The 23,300-nt window shown below is 36.8% G+C and overlaps 1 protein-coding gene across 6 annotated transcripts in view; it reads right to left on the bottom strand.

Annotated features, from left to right (window-relative positions):
* The window catches only part of LOC117210299 (titin), a 245,115-nt gene that overhangs the window by 146,601 nt on the left and 75,214 nt on the right, over nt 1-23,300 (bottom strand). For 5 of the 6 annotated variants that reach the window (XR_004488081.1, XR_004488082.1, XM_033453192.1 and 2 more), the window contains exons 1-2: nt 269-461; nt 3-193 (exon numbers count right to left, since the gene is read on the bottom strand). Coding sequence is in view for 4 of the 6 variants with exons in the window: in XM_033453192.1 (XP_033309083.1) it covers nt 3-193; nt 269-333 (256 nt within the window). In the remaining 2 variants the exon portion in view is untranslated. Of the gene's footprint in view, nt 1-2; nt 194-268; nt 465-8,799; nt 8,878-9,221; nt 9,403-9,497; nt 9,596-10,623; nt 11,140-12,339; nt 12,526-13,569; nt 14,347-16,890; nt 17,111-17,927; nt 20,946-21,337; nt 21,502-21,607; nt 21,812-22,211; nt 22,410-22,818; nt 23,048-23,300 lie in introns of those variants that run through there. The other variant, XM_033453195.1, reaches the window with a different exon arrangement.

Genomic DNA, 23,300 nt, shown 5'->3' with positions numbered 1-23,300 from the left:
ACCTTTGTCTGGTGGCCTCGGTTTCGACGACGTGTAACGGGAATATTCGCGATCGAAGCAGAAATCATCGTGAAACGAATCGTCCGCCTCGAAATCGGAATACTCGAGTCGTCGCGCTATCACATTTCGTTCTGTTATCTGGTCGCATTCTTCCGCCGTAAATCGTCTCTCGCGATAGCTGCCACCTGGGTAACTAAATGAAACAACGTCTCGATTAGTCTCTCCGTGGTATTCGCTATATCGATCGATTCGATCGATCGGAGTCTACCTGCGATCCGCGATCAAGTTGCACGCGACAGAGGAATCGTGTCGCGTCGAATGTTGACGATTCATAGGTGTCGTTTTCACGTAGTTTTCTTGCGGTAGAAACAGGTCCCTCAGAGCTACGTACCTGGGCGAACTCTCGATCGCTCTTTCGCCGATGTTTTGGTCCCGATATGTCCCATAGAATGGCGAAGGTACTCCTGAAATTACGTTACAACATTTATTATATCGGCTTGCTTATAGAATTTAATTAACACTAGAACCACCACACCAATCAAATTGACTGGTTTTACAATTTTATTTTAAAATTCCTGCTTCGTGTTATATCTTTTCCCGCAATGATGTAATGATTTTCGCAACGATAACTAAAAGAATAATATAGTGAATTTTATTTTGTTTTTTATGTACTCAAACTGAAAATAATTTTGTATCACGGCTACTTATACCAATAGCAGTAAAAATGATTGGTACTTGTCAAAGTGTAAAAGTGTACTGTTTATAGGTTTATAGGTTCTGTTTATAGAACCTCAATTAATCAGTTTCCTCGTTTTGTATTAGGTTGTCCGAAAAGTGTCGTTCCCTTACAGACACGTCTTTTACAATGATGCATCTTTATACAAACATGAAACCTAATCTGTAGAACGTTATGATTTTTATTTTGATAAAACAAAATGGATCATACGTAATTCGATAAAATAATATAAAACGAAAAATGTTGTGCATCCACTATTTTCTTATAAAACGAAAGAAACTTTTCGGACGACCTAATACAACTTGCCGCACATTTTTTAAATTTTTACCGTGTATCATTAAATATGATGAAAATCAGTTATCAGGAAAAATCTGGATTGTTTACAATTTTATAAATGTGTGAACCCTCGTTTAAGGATTATGGTCCCAGATGAATTAACAGTACCAAAAATGTACTACATAACGTGGAATTGCTTCTGTAAGAAAGTAATAAATCAATAAATATACAAATATTCTATTATTACGTATTTTTTAAAGACCAGTCATTTTCACTGTTTTGGTAGCAATAGTCTCGTGTTAATTATCGGTAGTTCTAGTGTTAACACGAAGATGCATTATTATTATAATTATTTATATTTTTAGTGCTTATTAGTACACTGCGAATTTTTATTATAATTATTCATCACAAGTCGAAGGATATAAAAATAGACAGAATGCATATAATACGCAGAAATATATAAAATATCTAAAGTAGTATTGTTTATAAGATTTAGTGGATGAAACACAATCTATACGTAGGTTCTAGTTTCTTTAAGTTTATCCACAAAGAATAACATTTGCACAAACATCAACAGTCCATTTATGAAGGGATTACGCGATCTAACAAGTATTTCATTGTAAATAAATATACAGGGTGGTTGGTAACTGGTGGTACAAGCGGAAAGGGGGTGATCCTACGCGAAAAAGAGGTCGAAAATATAGAATAAAAATTTTTCGTTCGAGGCTTTGTTTTCGAGAAAACCGACTTTGAATTTTCGCTCGGTACGCGTGCACTTTATCACTTCTCGTTATAACGTATCTCACTGTAGATCGTTGTCTCGATGGAAAAATTAAAAAAAAAATTAAAAAAAAATTTTTATTCTACATTGTCGACTTCTTTTTTCGCATAGAATCACCCCCTTTCCGCTTGTACCGCCAGTTACCAACCACCCTGTATATTATTATCCGAAGAGCTTTTCACGAAACGGAAATATACTGAAATAATTTTATTATATTGTTATTAAAAGGTAAATGTTACATAAAATTCACTCTGAACGGAACAGTACAATTATTATATTTAGGAATTTCCTAAAGAGAAAACGAGTATTAAAGTTAAAAAAAGGACAAGTCAAATAACGTTAAACGCGTGATTGTACATTATTGAAGTTGCATGATCCATAGTAAACAACAAGCACAAGCCAGAAGAAAAGCAATAAATATCTGCCAAATACAATGAAAATCCAGGTCACCTGTCGGTGGCAATACAAAAGGACAACTATAAAAAGAATCTACGACTGGAATGTGTCAAATGGCCCATTAAATTTACCAGCGACTGCGATCAATAACCATATAACAGAATGAGCGAGATAAATGCTTCTCCAAAGCTGTTTAAATGTCAATGTCCTAGTTGATAGGAAGTGTGCCAACGAGCGTTACATCAACGGAATGTAACGTTTTTTTTTTCTAGTAAAAGAAAAAGAAAAATAAAGCAAATGAACAATCTCCAAAAAGAATTGCAACTTATCGACTTTTATCGGTTTTATCGTGTTTATCTCTGGATTCTCTTGATTTGTTTCTAATTACGGATCGAACGAAGGAATGAAAAGAATGCGACGATGCTTCCGCTCGATCAACAAGCTTCTCCTTAAAATTTGGTCGAACCAGCACTATTTTTGGCCACTGTTGCATGCCAAACCTCCGGAGACCTGCAATCTCGTCTTATTACGTCTTGTTGGATTCCGTGCGAAATGATTAAACGAAAGATTGCTTCTGTTTGGTAATTCGAACAATGACTTCCGGTTTCGTTGCATCATTCATTTGTCGATTGAAACGATGCTTTGGAACAAGGTATTAGGTCGTCTGAGAAGTTTCTTTCGTTTTATAAGGAAATAATAGATGCACAATATTTTCCGGTTTATATTATTTTATCGAATTACGTATGATCCATTTTGTTCTATCAAGATAAAGATCACAATGTTCGACAGATTAGGTTTCACGTTTGTATAAAGATACGTCGTTGTAAAAAGCGTGTCTGTAAAAGAAAGAGACTTTCCGGACAACCTGATAAATTGTACGAACCTGATTTTGCTAAATATTGTTAGAAAGACGATGTAATAATAACTTTGCGATTATGCGTTGTCTAAAGCCTCGGTACATGATCGATACATGGAAATCCGAAGATCCAAGTTAATTACATGGAATGTTCCATACAAGTGGACAGAACTACTTACATCGTTTTTTTGCAACGATAAGAGATGAGCAAAGCTGATCGCAAAATTACGATATTTGTATAATGTAATATGATATAATACTGGAGTTAGATACTAAATAAAAAATGTCATTATTTTGGAAAATCTCGTTAAAAAGATTCGAACAAATATGCATGTAGATAACGAGAATAATAATTCTTATGGAAAATCAATTAATAGCCCATTTTGCGAGTATTTGATTTTAAGTAAAACGATCGGTGCCTCCGATCAAAGTCAAATATCGTTTCTCGTGAAGAATCTTGGTAAATCGTACTAGAAGTGGCAAAGATTGCGCAATGATTCGTCGACCAGGCGATTTAATATCACGAACGAACGAACAGCTATGACGCGTTTTTTGTAAAAAAAGAAAAGAGAAATAGTACCGAGATCTTTAACAATCGTAACCGCTTGTTTTTCTCTCGTTTATTCTTGGATCGTCGACTCATATTTTCCATCGCATTCCGGGATTACCTTACCGTCTATTTTCATACCGCATCATCCAACAGCCTGTTCATCCTGCATACGAACGTTCGCGTATTCGTTTCTTCCAAAAATATGAATTTTCCCCTCGGAAATATATTTATCGTTTCGTCTCATTTTAATTCACGCGATTTATTGACTTACAGTTTGCTATTATTTTTCATTTCTCTTAATTTCTCCTTTTTTTTTTTTTTTTTTTAATAACGTTTCGATAGAACGATGTTTTTAAATACGTCGACTAATACCTCGAACATATCTGATTTCGATCGGTTCTTTATTTCTTTAGTTTACGAACTCGATAGCGAATATTATTACGCAATGTTTCGCGATAGACTCGTAAATTTCATCATTTTCTAACGTAACAATATCCTGCTTTATATATGCATTACGTATGTATGCGTTACGAAATTCGAAGCAGAGCAGTAGAATAGTGTTTCCAAATTTGCGGACAATGTTACATATAAATATACGTGGACATGTCTAACGCCGCTGACTTTAAAATTAGACACATTCTCCGAAGAACGGTTCCAGATTAGAAATTCCGTTCAAAAATGAAATTCACCTGTTGCCGCTGGTTCGAAGAAAATTCTGTTTCGAGGAACGAAAATCATTTGTTTTATCTTTCCAAGTGTATGTCCATTTTCGTAAATAATAATTAAATAAATAATTGAAGAAAATATAGTCCATTTTAAGATGATTTAAATATTCTGATTATCAATTGCAAAGGACCTAGCTACCTTTAAGATACAAAAAGAATTCCCAAAATAGTTCTCTTTCCCAAAAATTCCCAAAACTATCTCGACTATAAATTACAAACCAATTATCATCATCCTTCCTCTTTTTTCTTTTTTTTTGATACTCAAAATACAGTTCACACATTTAAAATTGTTAATTACAAACCAACGTTTTTGTTTAATACTCAATAAAAGTGGACAACAAATTTTCTCAAGCAACTTGAGTATTCTGACTATGAATTACAAAACCAGTTATCATTCTTTCATTTTTTCTTAGATATTCGACAAAAATACACACAATGATCTCCCAAACAACCTGATTATTCTGGCTGTTAATTATAAACTAATCATCGTGTTCTGCTTTGAAATATCTATTTACCTAAAAATCGTCTCGTTTTCGTTGCTTCGTCGAGGCCGCATAAAATATTCGCGTCAGGGTTTCATTTCACTGGGCCAAATATATACGATGCCGTGATGCGAGTGATTAAAGAAAAGCTCAATTAACAAGCGTACACGGCGTGCAAACATCCGCGCTGGTGTTAGTAACCCCCGAATGCTAACATTCGCTAACAGCGTCGCTGCGCTCTACATATTTCTTTTACTCTCCGAAAATAAGTGGGTGCCTGAAATACGTATGACTAATCGTGCAACAAGAACAAGGCGGAACAATGCTTTTCGATACGTTATTGCGGCATTGAACGTCCCGTTTATTCGCGACGCTTTATTTTTTCGAACATTCCCCGCCCCTTTCCTTTTTTCACAAGAATTTTCTACGTATACCAAGTAAAATAACACGGAAACGGGAATTTACGTGCCGCTAACGTAATCGCAAGCTGATTATTTTTCTTATTGCTACTTTTTCGAAATGACGCTCGAATTTATTTGATCCGAAAGTATCAGGTTGTCCGAGAAGTTTCTTTCGTTTTATAAGGAAATAATAGACGCACAATGTTTATTGAATTATGCACGAACGTAATAATAATAAGAAATAGAACGAAATGGGTCATACCTAATTCAATGAAATAATATAAAACAGAAATTGTCGTTCGTCTATTATCGCCTTATGAAACGAAAGAAACTTTTCCAACAACTTAATATTTCCCACTATTCGTAGATACAAAGCATCTTTGTGCGAGTTTTGCGAAATTTTATTGCCACTTCAGATTTTATTTAATTATATAGATATATAGATTTTATTTTCCATTATCGTTTCATGATTGGATATTTCGGTACTTATGGATTGGTAAGACAGAAGATTTAAACGTTTAAGAGGACTGCTGAGTGATATATGTACATCATGGTTGAGCAATACGTTGGAATGAATTTTCTTTGATTGATTTCAATATCGTGACTGATTGATTTGTTGCTATTTACGATACGTTTCGTGTAACCAGACAAAATTTATGATCGTGCAGTTTTTGTCAGTGTCGATCACTGGCTGAAGGTTTCAGGAATATTTCTCTAATAAAAATAGCGGAATGATGTCAACTATCTTATCGTATATAATTAACGTTTTTCTCGAACAACGATTCAGGAAGTTACTATTTTATTTGTGTACTTAATTATTCTCTATCGAAAGTAGGTTAATTCGATTTACGTAAATCGATTAGAAGAATACAAGGTGACATTTTTATACGATTGACAGTATTTAATGACTGCGAAGTGTATAGAAAATCATGAAAGACTAAAAATAAATACAGCTGTGCAAATCTGTATAATCTGTTGCTATGTTTTATAACAACGTCTCAATTCTACGGTATAAATACAACATGGTATAACGTAGTAAGACGATTCTTCTTTCCATACAAATATTTCTGCTATAATTTATAACCACTCATGTTTCTAAAATTTCAAAACATTTACTTCGTCCAATGTCTTGAATAATAATTTTAATTCTTCCAATATCAATAGTTTCTCTAATTTTTTCAATTCTATTTCCGATTACATAAATTGGATGAAATTAAATCTTCAATAATAATTTTTAATTTCTAAATAACAGCGATCGTGTCAATTTTATGTTTAATCAAATTTTACAACGCGTCAAATACAATTCCGATTTTACATTCTGAGCAATAATTTTTATTTCCCAAATATCCATCATTTTTCTAATATCTTTTTATTCGTCACGATATTACAACAAATTGTCCAAAATATTAAATATAAGCTACGGTTGCATAAATTGAATTGAGGTAAAATTAAATCTTGAATAATAATTTCTAATTTCTAAATAACAGCGATCGTGTCAATTTTATGTTTAATCAAATTTTACAACGCGTCAAATACAATTCTGATTTTACATTCTGAGTAATAATTTTTATCTCCCAAATATCTATCATTTTTCTAATATCTTTTTATTCGTCACGATATTACAACAAATTGTCCAAAATATTAAATATAAGCTACGGTTGCATAAATTAAATTGAGATGAAATTAAATCTTGAATAATAATTTTTAATCTCTAAATAACAGCAATCGTGTTAATTTTCTGTTGAATCAAATTTTACAACGCGTCAAATACAATGCTGATTTTACATTCTGAGCAATCATTTTTATCTCCCAAATATCCATCATTTTTCTAATATCTTTTTATTAGAACAAATTGTTCAAAATATTAAATATAATCGTAAATTATATGGAATTAAATTCTAGATCAAATGAATTCGAAACGAACCAACGTGTGTTAATTGCTTCACCGCTTAAAACTATGTCATGCTGATACCCAATTACATTAGCAGAAACACCTACCATTTCGCGTCATAACCATCATCGATGCTCTGTCCCAGCACCGTATCAAAATCGCACCCTTGCCAATAAAGAACAATCAGCCATAGAAACAGAGAAACACAGAAGAGGAAGAGAGGAACAAGGGAATGAGAAAATAATTCGTGACACCATAATACCCAAGTTTTTTCTTTTTTGTATTGCAGAGGAAGCACACGTTTATTTACACAGTATACCAATAAATTGTTTGCTGCGATGAATGACAGTGTATGATAACAATATATCTATGCGAATCTATTTTACGGTTTCCTGTATTTCGAAACACTCTGAGCAACAAAGCGTTTTAAATAATGCTATATCTCGGACTATAGTTCAAAGAAAATTACGTCTCGATGATCGGAACCTTTTCTATATTATCGGTTCTCGTTCGTTTAATAAATAATTCTGTCGCTTGAGTGTAGTAGCTTGATAAACTGACTAGTATCTGTTTCGTACAGAATCACGGTGTTTCACACTTGAAATTGAATTGATGTAAAATCTTAAAACGATATTTCAACAATTGTTAAGTAAATATTTCATTTGCAATTATTTAGGAAACTAACTTTTCATCGCTCTTTCAACATCTATAATTTCGTCTGCTTTTTAAATAATATCGTGTTCGTACAAAGTTTAGTTTGCTCGATTTCAATTTTTTTTTTTTTTTTTATTTAGTAGCAACTTCTTTTAAATTACCGCGATTCTAATCTATGACAGGGCAGGCGAAAAAGTTCCAAAAAAAAAAAAGAAAAAAAGGTAAGAAAAAGAAGAAAAAACGGAAGAATCTTTATAAATACGTATGCTACATGCTTAATAAAAAGAATAAGATAGGACAAAAGTTGTCGAGAATGAAAGAGGGAGGATAAAGGAAATGCTTAGGGTAGTAGAGAAGAAAGAAGGAGATAGAATAGAATAGACAGAGAGAAACGACTTACTATTAAAGCGTGTTCAAATCGTTCCACGGCAACAACGACAGAAAATGCATTCGAGGAAGCTCACTACGCGCTGATAAAAGAACAAAAGATAAAAAGGAAGAGTGAAAAGCGTATCCACCAGCGTTCGCGAATTTTTCTTCAACTTCTCACTATTCGTATTTTGACTAGTTCTCCTCGCCCCTGTCGTAAAATCGTTCGTTTTGTTTTTACGTACGTACAAAATGCAAAAGAAAAAAGAAAAATGACTCGCACCCTTCGAAGGGCAGAATATTCTTGCTCTAAATACTAATTTATAATTTTCTTCATGCCCGTTTATTAATAGCTTTTCATTTATAAATAATTTTATTTATCTTATCACGGGCATTATATTTTTCGTATCATTGCGATTTTGAATAATTTCATCTTGATTGAAATTTGTTTGATTTTATCGATAGAAAAATATTCGTTGATTCGTTTGTTCCATGTTCTTTAGAGATGGTAAAGGATCGATTAAGCGAAACGACCGCGAATCATGAAGTTTGGCTGAAGCTAGAGGCTCAATGTTCCACCACCTTTGTATTAGATTACGTTGCGCTTTTTTTTTTTAATTTATTTTTGCTTAATCCCTTCTCGACCATAATTAAATAGGCGCGTATACTGATCGTCTGTTACCTGGCACCTGCAAGGTGGCGGAAGTTACTGTCGAACCTAAGCTATTCGTTGCAGTGCACGCGTAAGTGCCAGCGTCCTCTGAAAAGAAAAGAAGAAATTTCTTTTATTAGAAGAATTGATGTACAATTTTCTAAAATATATGTAAATCATCCTATTATTAATATCTCGTAACACAACCAACGTTTCACAATATTTTCCCATTCGAATTTTATTTATTGTATTAATCAATTATCAACGAAATTAAAAGTCCAATATAAGGGAAGAATTTGTTTAATTACAAAGGCAAAACTAAACGTCCAATAAGAAAAAATTCTAGAAAACTTCGCTTTTTATTACTGTTACAGTTTCACAGGGCTATTACACACAATTTTATTGTAACGCAAAATAAAAACGTAATTTTAATTATGATATTAATTGCATACCAGGAAAAGCTCGCACTATGGTCAAACGGCAAACGCCATTACGATAATGAATCTCGTAACACGATGAATTCTCGACGATCCTGCCATCCTTAGACCAGAGGATGTTCGGTTGTGGTTCAGCCTGAACGATGCACTCGAATCTCGCTGTTTGTCCGCTCACCACCGCGATATCTCTCAATGGCTAAAATTTTCATCACATAAATCGATCGGCTCTCGAACAATAAGAAAACGGTTTGTTTAAACGTTTGTTCGTATAGAGTGTCTTGTTTAAGTTACCGTGATGAATAGAGGTGCCTTTTTCGGTAGTATTTCTAGATAAGGCTGAATCACTTCTTTGCTCGAGGCCACCCCATTAGTAGTTGGCCATGGTGATCCTAGAATAATCAGCCAGATTTAATTAGAGTAATTTAAACACATTTAATCTATAGCTTGGTATGGTAGAAAAAGTATATTGATGATATTTTTAAATTTAAGCGATGGTAGAAGCCAAAAATTGTGTATCAAATGGAAGCGGATTGAAAGAAAGAAGAGGCAGAAATTTTTCGTACGTATAATATTTGCAATGGGAATGCAAGAAGCTGCGGAAGAAATCAAATTGGAGAAGGTACGCGTATACAGCAGAAAATGATAGGAAAGCATATCAAACAAACATAAAATTTGTTTAAAGCGAGAGAACACAGTGAACAAGAAGATTGAATAAACTTCGAATTTTTCAGAAACGAGGAAACAGCATGGAGCAAACATAAAGACAATATTGGATTGAAGCAATTCGAAAAAACGTTACGCTCCATTAACATACCAAATGAGGGTGAATGCATAAATGTTCGACTCTCTCTTTTTTCCAGCAAATGCAAATCGAAGAATAACGACACAGATGGATAATGAAATAATGTAAATGTTGAGCTATATGTGAGCCACAGATTTTACGGAAATTTATTGTATTAATAACATTTAACAATGTTTCTTTGCGCTTAAAATATACTGAAACCTACTTCGTTCCCAACATTCGTTATTTAGTTACGAATAATTTCATTGTAATTTACGAGAAATTTCTTTATCCATATAAAACTGACTTTCTTACAACTGTGTCGCTATTCTGCCAAAAGTCAACAACGTAAATCGTATTTGCGCCAAATAAATTCCACCGGGCACGAAGCTCTCGAATTGGTGTTCTTCTGAAACTTACGCCAAGCGTCATAAACTACACTCTGTGCCAAACCACGTCAAGTGCAAAATACGGCAAACCCGAAAATACAAATACGTGCGGAGGCAATGTAAAAAATTGCAGGTACACAAACGACCAAGAAACAAAAGTATCCAAAGCTGAGGGGCTGCGGATGCTAAAGAAATGCGATGATAATAGCTCGTTATCGATACAATCGTCGCAGAAGCAGGCGAATACCTGCTGAGTCGACATTGCTGGGTGGTCCTGTAGCGCTACTGTATCTGGGGGAGAGACTTGGTAAGCTTGGGCTCAGGGAAATCGGACTGGGCGTCGTGTGATCCCATCTGGATGGCGATGGCGAACAAGGTATAACGAGACTAGGTGGCGCCATCGTGCTTCCTCCCTCTTGATGCCTCTTTCTCGCGTTTCTGATGTCCTCCGCCTCCGAGAACTCGCTCTCCGACGTTGGCTCCCATTTCACCGTCTTCGACGTGCCAAATTTGCCAACTGGTTTGCTCTGTCGCGTCGAAGACGCCGTAGAACTGCTTCTCTTCGCGAAACCGTTCTCTTTCCTCGTAGTGAACTCGTGAACGATGGGTACCTCGATGTCGCTGGCTCGTCGTTGGCCTTGGATCGTTCTGTTAGTACTGCTGACTGTTCTTTTGCCTTCCCCAGGAAGCACGATTCCGAACTCGTAGCCAAAGTCGTACTTGAAGTATATCAGCCCGGTGTCTGGGTCGATTTGCTTCGTTCCTGTGTTTTTTTGCGATTTTTGTTGGTTGAAGATATTTCTTTGCGATGGTTTTGTTTGGATATTTTTATAAGTGGCGGTATTATCGATGTTCGATCAAGTTAAATAGAAGCTGCTTTGCAATAATTTTTCTGCCTCTCGAAGATCTTTTCTTTGAGACAGACGAGTATTCGCTGGGATTTCTTTACTACGATACTATGATAGTTGATTTTTCTAACTGTTTCGGAGGTTGTAAAATTATATCTTTGAATAGAAACGATGTTTTTGAACTTTCTGTGCAATCAAGTAACTGTCTCGTGACAGCAGAATATTTCTCGACTTTGCATTCGTAATGGAATGGGGTTATGAACTATACTATATAACTATACTATACAAATGTACAGTTATATATATACTATATAACTGTATTAGGTCGAAACTTGTAATAATTTTTAAGCAAATGGTTACGTGATTTTTAAATATAAGATACAGTACTTAATTGTTTATATATTTCAATAGTAGAAGATCCTATCTTCAATGCAATGCAATATAAACTGTATATTATGTCATAGAATTAAACTGCAATAAAATCTGAAGTTCTAATAATTTCTAAGCAAACGCTTGTTTGGCTTCAAAGTATAAAATATAGCAATTAACCATACATGCATTTCAATGATAAAATATAATTATGTCATAGAATTAAACTGCAATAAAATCTGAAGTTCTAATAATTTTTAAGCAAACGCTTGTTCAGTTTCAAAATATAAAATATAGCAATTAACCATACTGCAATAAAATCTGAAGTTCTAATAATTTTTAAGCAAACGCTTGTTCAGTTTCAAAATATAAAATATAGCAATTAATCATACTGCAATAAAATCTGAAGTTCTAATAATTTCTAAGCAAACGCTTGTTTAGCTTCAAAGTATAAAATGTAACAATTAATCATACTGCAATAAAATCTGAAGTTCTAATAATTTCTAAGCAAACGCTTGTTCAGTTTCAAAATATAAAATATAGCAATTAATCATACTGCAATAAAATCTGAAGTTCTAATAATTTCTAAGCAAACGCTTGTTTAGCTTCAAAGTATAAAATATAACGATTAACCATACATGTATTTCAATGACAAAAGATACTATTTTCAATGGAATTAGCCATAAAATGTGCATCTACTATTTATACTATATCGTATAATTGAATTACTATAGAGTCTAAATTACCATGTTCCGAGTGTCGTGATTCCTCTCTGTAAGTTCTGGGCTCGTCGCCATCGCTGGCTCGGCTATCGATCGGATGCTTGAGGATCGGCTTGCCCTGCTTCAGATCCGACTGGATGTCGCTGACGAATTTCTCGGTTTTCGATTTGAAGCTGCTGGTCATGTCGCTCATGTGACGCGACGCGACGTCTGCGGATGTTTCAGATTTTTTTGTGTTACGGGACAACACAGCTCGCCAGCGAAATATTTCTTTACTTTGCTTTACTTTCAGCAAGCGCGCAGAGGAAGATAGACAGTTAGAGTGTAGAGAAGATGATAACCGCGAATTATTTATCAGAATGAAAAGATGGCGAAGATAAGAATTTGAATAGTCGCGATTCTCGAATAAATAGAGAAAGGTGATTAATCTTCAATTGGTATCGTCGGATTATAGGTAAACACGATAATTTTGCTTGGATTAATTTATCCTACTTAATCCTCATTTGTATTCTAGCTTTCGTACGATCTCTAGCTTTCCTATTTAATTTCGCTGTAAATCTTACAAAATAGACTCTTTTTGCAAAATAAATAATTTCGTATATCTAAACTATTTCAATATTTCGAGCTATGAATGAACGAAACATAGAAAATATTTCTCCAATAAACTTAACAGGTTGATAGCTTTCATCGCGTAAGATATAAAGCACAAAACAATACACCAAAAGTATACGAGCAACTTTTCTTTTCAATCTAAACTATCGTCGATACCAATAATCCAAAAATCCAAATTGAGGGTTAATAGAATTTGCTTCGCTGCATCCCTACTGAATAAATGATGTTTGCTAAATTGTCATTCCCTTTCTGAATGTTACAACACCTTAATGTCGCGTCAACTGCAAGGTTATTAGCGACAAGAATCCCCAAACTTGATAAATACCACAATACAGATATATATACATATAAATATACATATACTACAATACATATACTAAACACGTGCTCTCATTAAATCATAGTAACTCGTCAGATACATCCATAACGATTAACATTATTCTATGAATTTTCATCAAGTATAAATCCTCTTAGAAAATGTTTTATCTACTTCCTTAGTCCTCCCAACGATATAGGCCACATATTACATTTCCATGAATCTTCACCTATTCCCAAAACGAACCCCTGCCAAACGTTAAACACCCAAAGCAACCCCCTGCCGGCAAGCATACGCAAGAACAGAGACATCAACGTGATTCTTACGATTGGCTGCCTTCTTCATGTCGCTCCTCGAGATAAAACCAAACTCAGGTGGTGATCCAGGCTTCAGCACATCCTCCTGCCTGGAGCTAACTTCCTTCTGAATTTTCATCTGTGAGTCGATCCTCCTCGTTCCACTATCGTCCCTTAGCTGGGTCATCGACGTTTGTCTCTTGATCACGGGTGGCCCAGTGTCAAACTCCAACGGCGAAACCACGTGTTCGTGTCTAACCGGAGCACTCGATGACCTTGGCGCCTTCATCATAGGCGGTTGAACCTTCCTGTACCGTGGTTCCTCCGTGTCACTGTCCGCTGGAGCCCATTTAGGTTTGATCCTCGTATCGATATCGCTCTCGTAATCTGATTCTCTAAATTGACCTTGAACAAACTTCTTTGGAGTCGGTACTTTAAACGTCGACTTGTGTCGTTGATCGGGCGTCGTGTCGAAGCTTCTGAAGTCAGCCGATGGTTTCTGGTCGCCAAATTTGATCACTCGACTAGTCTGCTCCACCGTAACGATTCTTCTGCTGTTTTCCGTGGATTCGTCCATTCTGACTGTTTTCTTGGTTTCCGTGCCGATCGCGTTGTGGAAAGGCATACCAGATCGAGCTTCGTAGTAAGTTGGTTGAGGCGGTGCATAGGCGATTTCTGGCGGAGAACCAGGAAGGAGAACCGTCTTCTGCTTGGTCGGAGTGGTTGTTGCGATTCTCTCCTCCTTTCTCTCGAGCTCCTTCTTCGAGATCTCCTCGATCAGCGGCGTTCGAGGCTCCCTGGGTTTGCCTATCGGTAGAAAATAGTTCCCGGGTGACCTCGATCGAGAGACGTCGACGTGGTGAAGAAAGCGGACAGAAGGGTCGCGCGTCGTGACGACGTCGGTTTCACGCGTCGTTGAATCGTTCTCGTTCGTTTAAACGAGTTCTCGATGGATCATCGAGCTTCCTCTATTCGATGGCTTTATCCGATGTTGATTGATTCTTTTGTTTTCTTTTTTTTTTTTTTTTTTTGGTTTGTTTTTGAATGAACGATTGTGTGAAATCGCGAAAGCGAAGACACGTGCAGTGAAACGAAGTTTCAGTGTTTTGAAACGAGGGTGAAACCAGCGTGAAGAAACAACGAAGAATAGAACAAAGGCGATGGAGACGAAGTAGAAGAAGATGAAGTTGGTTAGCCACGAAGATAGATGGAGAAAGATTCGGAGAAAAAGCGGGTAAACACAAGTACGTACTTCGAGTGGCCGAGAAGAAAAGAGAGAAGCAAGCGAAGCAGGAAGAGAGGAGAACTTATCTTGCGAGGTAAACAACGAGAAGGGAAGAAAGCTTGCCAGGAGGACTACTTGTTGTAAGCTGGAAAAAAGTCGTAAAAGAGTGAGAGACCCATCGACACCGGCCAGTCGATTTTGTTCTACTGGCGCTGTTGGAAAGCAATTCTTATTTTCACAATGACATTTCCCTTAACCAATATTTCTACAATGTGACAATACAATGTATATCAAGCTGCATCTACGTGATATAATAAAACAGTATCATAATAAAATAAATCCTTCTGCAAGTTTTTGGTACGTTTAGATCCTGTTACCAAACTGTATCTTTCGCTATCATTTCAAGAAACAATTATCGTAGTACACCTTTTATTAGTTCCCTTTGTTTCAAGTTTTCCAAAGACCATCGTCATCGATGCTTTATAACTTTTTATGTCTCTCATTTGGTAAATGTACAGACGAATTAGACGAACACAACGAAAGGGAAATTACGGATTAGATTTATCTTTGACAAACTGAAAATATGACCTTAAGAACTCGGAAAAAATGAATTGAAAAAACAGGACGACGATCCTTTGAATGATATTATGAGATACAAGAAACGACTTTGATCTTTGCACTAATGGAATCTCATATTAAAGTCATATTAAATATATATGTCGGAGATGTAGGGACAACGGACCTTTCTCTTGGAATTTTGGGAAGATTCCCAATACTTTGGTCTAAACTATTCATTATAGCTGTACTTAAATAATAGAACTTAGAAGTAAAAGTTGTGATACGATTTGATTACGTTTGCCCGAGATTTGTGACAGTGGGCTTGGGCTCGAGGTGACACGACTGGTCGCCGAACGTAGCCACGGTCACGGGATGAACGTTTTTACTTAACAGTAGAAGTACCAATATCGAGGGACACACGCTGTATTAACAAACAAGCCCCGGGGCAGGAGCTGTGACGACTCTACGCGGGTCTGTCTAGTAACGACGCCTGGAACTTTGTTGATAACCCTGATCAATACGCAATTGACAAGTGTGGTCGTGTCAGTCTTCTTTTCTTATGATCACCTTGGAGAGTTTACACACAACGTCTGGTCGATCAGTCAGAAAGATACCGTGCGTCACAGCTAAGGTCATTTTGAGATTCAAAAGATATTCAATTGTACAAAGAGTTATCCCGTTGATCGTGGATTCGTTTGAGCCTAAGAACATTGTCTTTACTGTAAGGGGATATTCTGGTCTAGAGGCATGAATTTCGGGCGATTTTTGAAGCTCTGTACAAGCGAAACAAAAAATATTTTTGCTATCCTTCTTTTTAGCATTTGTTTATTGATATTTCGAGATTACGTAAAAAATTCACTGAAAAAAACTCAATATTTAAAAAGCTATGAGCCGGCAAAGTGGGTGCTGCCAAAAAAATGGGGTGTCGTGGCGTGCATGATACCAACTCTTCTGGTCATCCGAAACAAAAAATGCGAACGGATTCTTAATTAGTATGGATGCCGCTATCGTCTGAATCTTGGAAAAGTCAATACAACATTTTTTCACAAAATGACGGCCGTTTGAAAAAAAATTTCTTATTCCGCACGTTTTTTTTTTTGACAATTCCGAACGTTTAAAAAATAGTAATATTAAAGATTTTGAGCTGAGCATGGTCCGGACGATAGAGGAGTATATAAGGAATATTCAGACCAAATTTAAAATAAATCGGTTCATTAGAACTTGAGATATCGTGCACGCCAACTCGAAAAAAGTACTTTCGAGAAAAACGCGTTTAAAGTTTAAGACGATGGCTTGTCTTAATGAAGATATGCAACGCGCCCCTAAAACTAGCGCCAACCCGACAAACCCGACATATATATATTAAATAGGTCATTATTAATTAAAATTTAAGATAATCGAGTTATGTCATCAAACTACCCTCTATGATGTAGACACAGCTTTATATTGTATTCATCAGAAGAAACTATTAACGATAATACTATGTACAATTTCTAATAGGCTCGTGTAACGAGCTTTGAATAATACCATAATAGGAAGTTGTCGTTTACATTAGAATTTATAGATACCTGGACCAGCGAGACTTGGTTTTACGGGTCTGAAAGTCTGGTCGTCGCTTTCGTAACCCCGCGGTTTCCAAAGGGGTGGTATTCTGCCATCGTAGTCGCTCTCGTAGTCGCTTTCGCGAAATTCGCTCTTCACGAATTTCGAAGGACTCGGAGAGGGTGGCAGGATCTTCTTTGCTGTTTCCAGCTTCTTCTGCGACTGATCCGTGGTGTAAATTGTTTCCTGGAAAAAATTACAGTCGTTTTCGTACGATTATATCAAACACGCAAAAAAAAAAAAAAGAAAGAAAGACAATACTTAGCTAATGCTGACAAGAAAGACAAAAACATACAATTAGTCCTCAATAAGTAACATATTGCATCTTATCCATTATTCCTTAATTTTCATCTTTGTGTGCTATCTTATTCGATGTATGCTCCAATATATGACACGTGGTACGTACTTGTATCACAATTGAATGATTTTAGACGTACTAACTCTGTTATATGGAACACCAAATATTTGGCACCATTTTGTACAACAAAAATTAATTCGAAGGCATTCGAAACTTGGAAGATTCACTCTGATGTTATATAAAATATAAAAAACGTGTTTAAAGTTACTTTAGGATTAAAAAACTTATTAGCAGCTTTTCACGTCGCAAATTTCACTCAGAGTTTTATATTTCATATATTTTTAATCTGATTTTATAATCTGATTTAACAAATCTTTTAACATTTCGCTCTAATATATTTTTTGGTTTAATAATAATCAAATGTAACAATCTACCAAGATATTTACCAATTGAGGACTACAAAGCAACAAACTGTATGTTCAACTCTCAGAGGATAAGTATAAACCTATAACAAACTGGTTAAAAACGCATCGCAATTAACACACAATTGTTATCTCAACACAAAAGCTAAAAGAAGACATTTGTTAAAAAGACATGATCGATTCATTCGATTAAACAAAGAAAAATTTCTTCGATCCAAGCAATTCCACGCTGTTCATCCTGCTCTCTATACACATCAAGCTACAGAAAGCACACTTCTCGAACCTTCGTAGAACTGAATCTCGACGGGGACGCGGAGGACGCGTAGCTCTTTTCAACGAACGAGCTACGTTGTTGAACGCTGGCTGGCTGAGTTGTCGGCTGCTTCGAAGGAGCAGGTGACACGAACGATTCCTTTTTCTGTTGCTGCTGTCGGCTATCGTAACTTTTGCTCTCGAAATATTCCGATCGACTTTCCTGATACGAAGTGCGCGACTCCGTGTGAGAGGTCATGGACGAAGAAGATTCGTGCTTTCCAAAGCTTTTCTGCATCGATTGAATCGAACTTCTCTGCTGGAACGGCTCGTCGGTATCTGCCATGTATCCACTTTCCTGTTGGAACGTCTTCACTTTGAATTTCGGAGATTCCGGCTTCTTACCAGGTGGACTTTTCGGCGTTGGACTCTTCACGGCTGGTTGAACATAGATAGGAGGAGAGCCAGGCTTCAATTCGATCTGCGGTGGAGGCTGAACCACTTGATATTTCTGTTGTTGCTGTTTCATCTCTTTCTCTTGTTTTTTAAAGGTCGTAGTCTTCTTACAAACTTTCTCTTGCTGTTCTTTGGTGATCACGGGTCTAGGTGGACCCACAGTTGCAGGGGGAACCTCGAATTTAGATGGAGGAAGTGGCTCAGGCTCGGTCGACCTTGGCCTAATCGGCTGCTTAGGCACTGGTGGCTGAACTCTTCGATAACGTGGCTCTTCGCTGTCGCTCTCGTATGGCCTCCACTTTGCTTTCATCAAACTATCCATGTCCGATTCGTAGTCACTTTCTTGAGTAAAGCTGCTTTTGATAAATTTTGTTGGAGTCGGCGGAGGTGGCACTTTTGGCGTCTTTATCGTAGATGGAGGAGAAGGTTTAAATGGAAACGGTTCTAGGATCTCTACAGGTGTTTGCGTCTTGGCCGGGATAGGAGGAGGAGTCATTCTAACGTCTTTAGGAGGCAACGCAGGTGGCTCCTCCTTTTTTGGGGCTGGAGGGAAGGTTCTGATTCCTCCAGGTGGAATTTTAGCTGGCTGATGCTCCAACGACACCTCCAAGGACTTCTCTATCTTCTCGATCTTTTTCTCTTTGACCGTTGGTGCCGGAATATATCCGATTTCCGGAGGAGGACCCGGTTCCAGAATAATCTGATCCGTAGCTGGAGGAGTTGGTGTCAACTGATACGGTTGGGCCACTGGTATTTTCGGCGGTCCGACACTTCTGACGAGACTTGGAGCCTTCAGATCGTCAGATCCTGTCCATTTCTTTGAATATGTCTCTTCCATCTTCTCCGATTTCTCTGACTTCTTCGTATCGAATTCACTACTGTATTTTTCGTACGATGACTTCTCTTCCATTTTATTCACCACATGATCCACTTTGATGGTTTCAGCGTTATAAATGATTGGTTGAATTTTAGGTGGAGACGGAGCTCTTTTCGACATCTTCTCCATCGATTCCTGTTTCGAGCTCCACGAACGCCTCTCTGTAGTGCTGGACGACTCCATACTAGTCTTTCTAATTCCACCGTCAATCTCTTCCACTTCCCTCTTAACCTCTCTTTGCGTACTCTTGAAATCCTCGCTAGGAGTCTGCCACTCCTGTTTAAACTTCGCCTCTTCCTGAGGGGGCCAAGACTTTCTCGTAGAATCAGCATACTTCTTCGCCCAAGATTTCTCCATAGCCAATCCATCTGCCGAAGGTTTAGGCGAAGTGGACCTAAGAATCTCCTGGTGACTCGATGCAGCTGACTGACACCTGTATTCTGACAAATCCGTAGACACGTGTGACCTAGTTTCCACATCAGACGACGATGACCAAGGCCTAGTTGGAGACGTTGCTCTGAACGAAGACACGTAATCCTTCTTCTCGTGAATTTCCTTTCTGACGCACGGTTCCTCGATTACCTCTTTCTTCTCGAGCTCAAACGGCGGAGGTGGCATAGAAAAGGTTGGCGCCACTTTCGGAGTTTCGCTAATCTTTGGAGAAGGTGTAGGGAAAATCTTCACACCGCCGATAGGCGCATCTATAGGAGACAGGGTTTTGTCGAAGGATTCTTGCAGCTGTTTAGCCTTGATGGACACGTCAGGGCGTTTTTTTTTTAATTCTTCGGGCTTCGGCATGTAACCAATCTCTGGAGGAGGCTCTGGTACCAATTTAAAACCCTCCATCAATATTTCAGAGCTTTCTGACTTGCTCTCCATTTTAGTTTCCATTTTGCTTTCCATCTTTGACATAGTTACAGATCCTTGAAGAGAAGATCCCGAGGACATTGTTTCTTCCACGACTGTCTTCTTGGTCTCTACCGGTGGTTTATAGGGTTCGTATGGGAAGTCGAACAGCTTGTTGTCCACTCCACGAGAAGCTGTACTACCCTGTTCTAATTTAGTGAATATCTCGTGGACCGCTTTCTTCGTAGTTTGCAGTTCCGCAGGCTTTGGTTCTGGTTTCTTCACTTCTTGGAAAGTAGTAGATCTTTCGTAATTTTTTGTTAATTTTCCAACCTTGACTTCGTGACCATCAGCGTCGTCGACTAATTTTATCATCTCTTTCGGACCTTTCGGAGTTGCCTCTGTTTCCTTCGTCATGGACTCGAAGAAACTCAACGCGTCTTTCTTGGCTATCGTCGAAGTTTCGATGTTCTCGTTTTCGATTTTCGTTTTCTCCTCGACCACTGTAGTTTTTGGCTCGAAGCCCTTCTTGTCTACTTCTTCGCGAATTACTTCTTTTATTACCGTTTTCTCTTCCTTCTTCGGTTCTACCGAGACGTTTGGTGTCTTGTGCTCTAGCTTCATGTGGAACTTTTGTTCGGATTTCGATTGACTTTGATGAGATTCGACAGTGGATGAAAACATTTCTGAACGACTCATACTGGATCCTGGTTCCTCGATCTTTTCTACCGTTCTGGTCGTCTCGGCCATTGACGCCGATGATACTATGGGAGTTGTCTTTAATGGTGGAATTGGTTGAATTTTCGTCGTTGTCACTTGTTCGCTTGTCGATTGTTTGCTAGAGGGAACCTCGCTCTTCTTTTCGTCGGACTAAATACGAATATACGACTTTATGCTTTGTTTTCTTTGAAGAATTTTTTAATTTAGTATTGTAAGTCTTGTGGATGTTGTTATACTGGATTTTGTTAGTTTGCATCTTTAATATATCGAAGTCGATCCTAAATATATTGGACGATGTACAAAATTGGTTTGGGCGTTTAACCGATAAAGTATGAAAGCCTAATTTGCAAATGTTTTAGTGGAAAATTTCAATGTTAGGATAACTTTGATCCAAACATTTTTTATTAGAAGATTTTAATGAATTATTTTATGATATAAGTTTGATCTTATGTTAAAAGAAGTCGAAATTAAAATATCGAAATTAATGTTGTTATTGTTAAAGTTGATCTATGTGATTAATGATCGTAGAAAGAAATAATTACCTGGATAACTTTCTTGTCTTGCACGTTCTCATAGATGACAGTTTTATGGACTTCTACCATGGTGTCTGGTGTTGGCTCGAACACAGCAAAATCGGCTATACTTTGAGCTTCTCCACCGGCATTTGTTGCTCGAACCATGTATTTTCCAGCGTGCTCTTTTTCAGCTGAAATACATTTTATTATACTTACAATGAATTTCACGAAGAGCAACTTGAAAATAATACTTTTATAAATTGTTTATTAATTAAGTGAATGTTCAACACCCTGTACCTTTATCGATTAGTAGCATGTAACAATTTCCTTGCTGCTTGATCCTCAATTGCGGTGGACGTTCTTTGATAGGAACATCGTCCTTGAACCAAGTAACTGTAGGTTCTGGTGTTCCCGTGATTTCTACTTCCATATTCACACGGTCTCCGCGTTTCACAACCTGAGCTTGCAATCTTCTGCCAAACACCGGTGGGAATATTGTTTCTGAAATTCATTGGAGCCGTGTGAAATTTCATTAAAAATAGGCTCTAAGAATGAAATTAAATTGAAAGAAATAGAAATTAGGAATTAGAGATTAACCGCAAAATTTGTATCAGGCCACTCAATCGTAGGAAACTTCCTGTTATCCTAAATTCTCTGTTTCAATTTTCGAAACTAATAAAAAGAAAGATGTTGATACATAGAATTCTTTTTAATGAATAAATAAGATTTCTCTCAATTCTCAAAGATTAACCGCGAAATTTGTATCAGGCCATTCAATCGTAGGAAACTTGCTGTTATTCCAAATTCTCTGTTTTAATTTTCGAAATTAATAAAAAGAAAGACGTTGATACATAGAATTTTTTTTAATCGATAAATAAGATTTCTCTCAATTATCACGTACTTTTCACAACAAGATCGGCAGTGCTACTAGCAGAACCGACTTCGTTGCTCGCCGTGCAAGTGTATCGTCCCGCGTCCTTAACATTTACGTTCTTCAGTTCCAAACGAACGTGATTATGCGCGTACGTGATCGTCATTCCGTCCTTCGTTTTCAATTCCTGTCCATTCTTCGACCAGCTGATAAATGGCTGGGGGAACCCTGTACAAGATTTACGAAACAATTACAAAAGGTAAACGAACGATGAAATAAAATTAATTTATCGCTAGACGGTGCTGTGAAATACAATTTTGGCAGGAGAACAATCAGATTTTCTACATAATATAAAATATATTAAGAAGCGTAATAATCTCAAGTTTCGACGAGAAGAAAATATTCTGCGTGCCAAAGTAAAGTGTCAGACGTTTTGTTGCACTTCATTCCTATGATATATCATTTTATGATCGCAAATTTTAATCAGTTTCGTTAAAGACACACTAATAACTACACGTTACGATGAAAGAGAAGCATTCTGCTTGGCAAAATCAATCGATAAATATTTTATTGTACTTCAAACACAGAATAATAATATTCTGTAAATTAATATCTTGAGGGATGATATTTATCTTACCATCGATGATTCCTTCGAGGATAATATCAGTACCCTGATCCACGATCATCCCCGTGATTGGCGAAACGAATCTCGGAGCTGTACATTTTCTACTTGGCTTCGACATTTGTGCAGATTTGACGTCTCGTTTGATTCCTTCCTCGTCTTGGGAAACCACTACGGTTTTCTCTTGACGAATCTCGCCTGGTTGGTCTTGAATAATCTTTTCGTGTTCTTCTACTTTGTAGCACTGTGAAAAAAAAAAAAGATCCAATACGATTAATTCCTTTTGTCAAAAAGATTCACGCCTTTGCATTACTATTTTTATTTTATCGTATCCCAAATTCTGTCTTTTACACGCACATAGTCGAATAATATTCACATACAGAAATTAATAATGAGAAGAATAGGGCTATTTCTTCATTTCTCTTTATTTTTACCGTCGTCTATCTTTCATTTCTAAATTTTATATAAAGAAAATTCCATTAATCTACGTTAGCTAA

Source organism: Bombus bifarius, unplaced genomic scaffold (genome assembly GCF_011952205.1).
Source record: "Bombus bifarius isolate JDL3187 unplaced genomic scaffold, Bbif_JDL3187 scf7180000008199, whole genome shotgun sequence".
NCBI lineage: Eukaryota > Metazoa > Arthropoda > Insecta > Hymenoptera > Apidae > Bombus > Bombus bifarius.
Note: the sequence above shows the minus strand (reverse complement) of the source record. Positions and strands in the feature narration are given on the sequence as shown.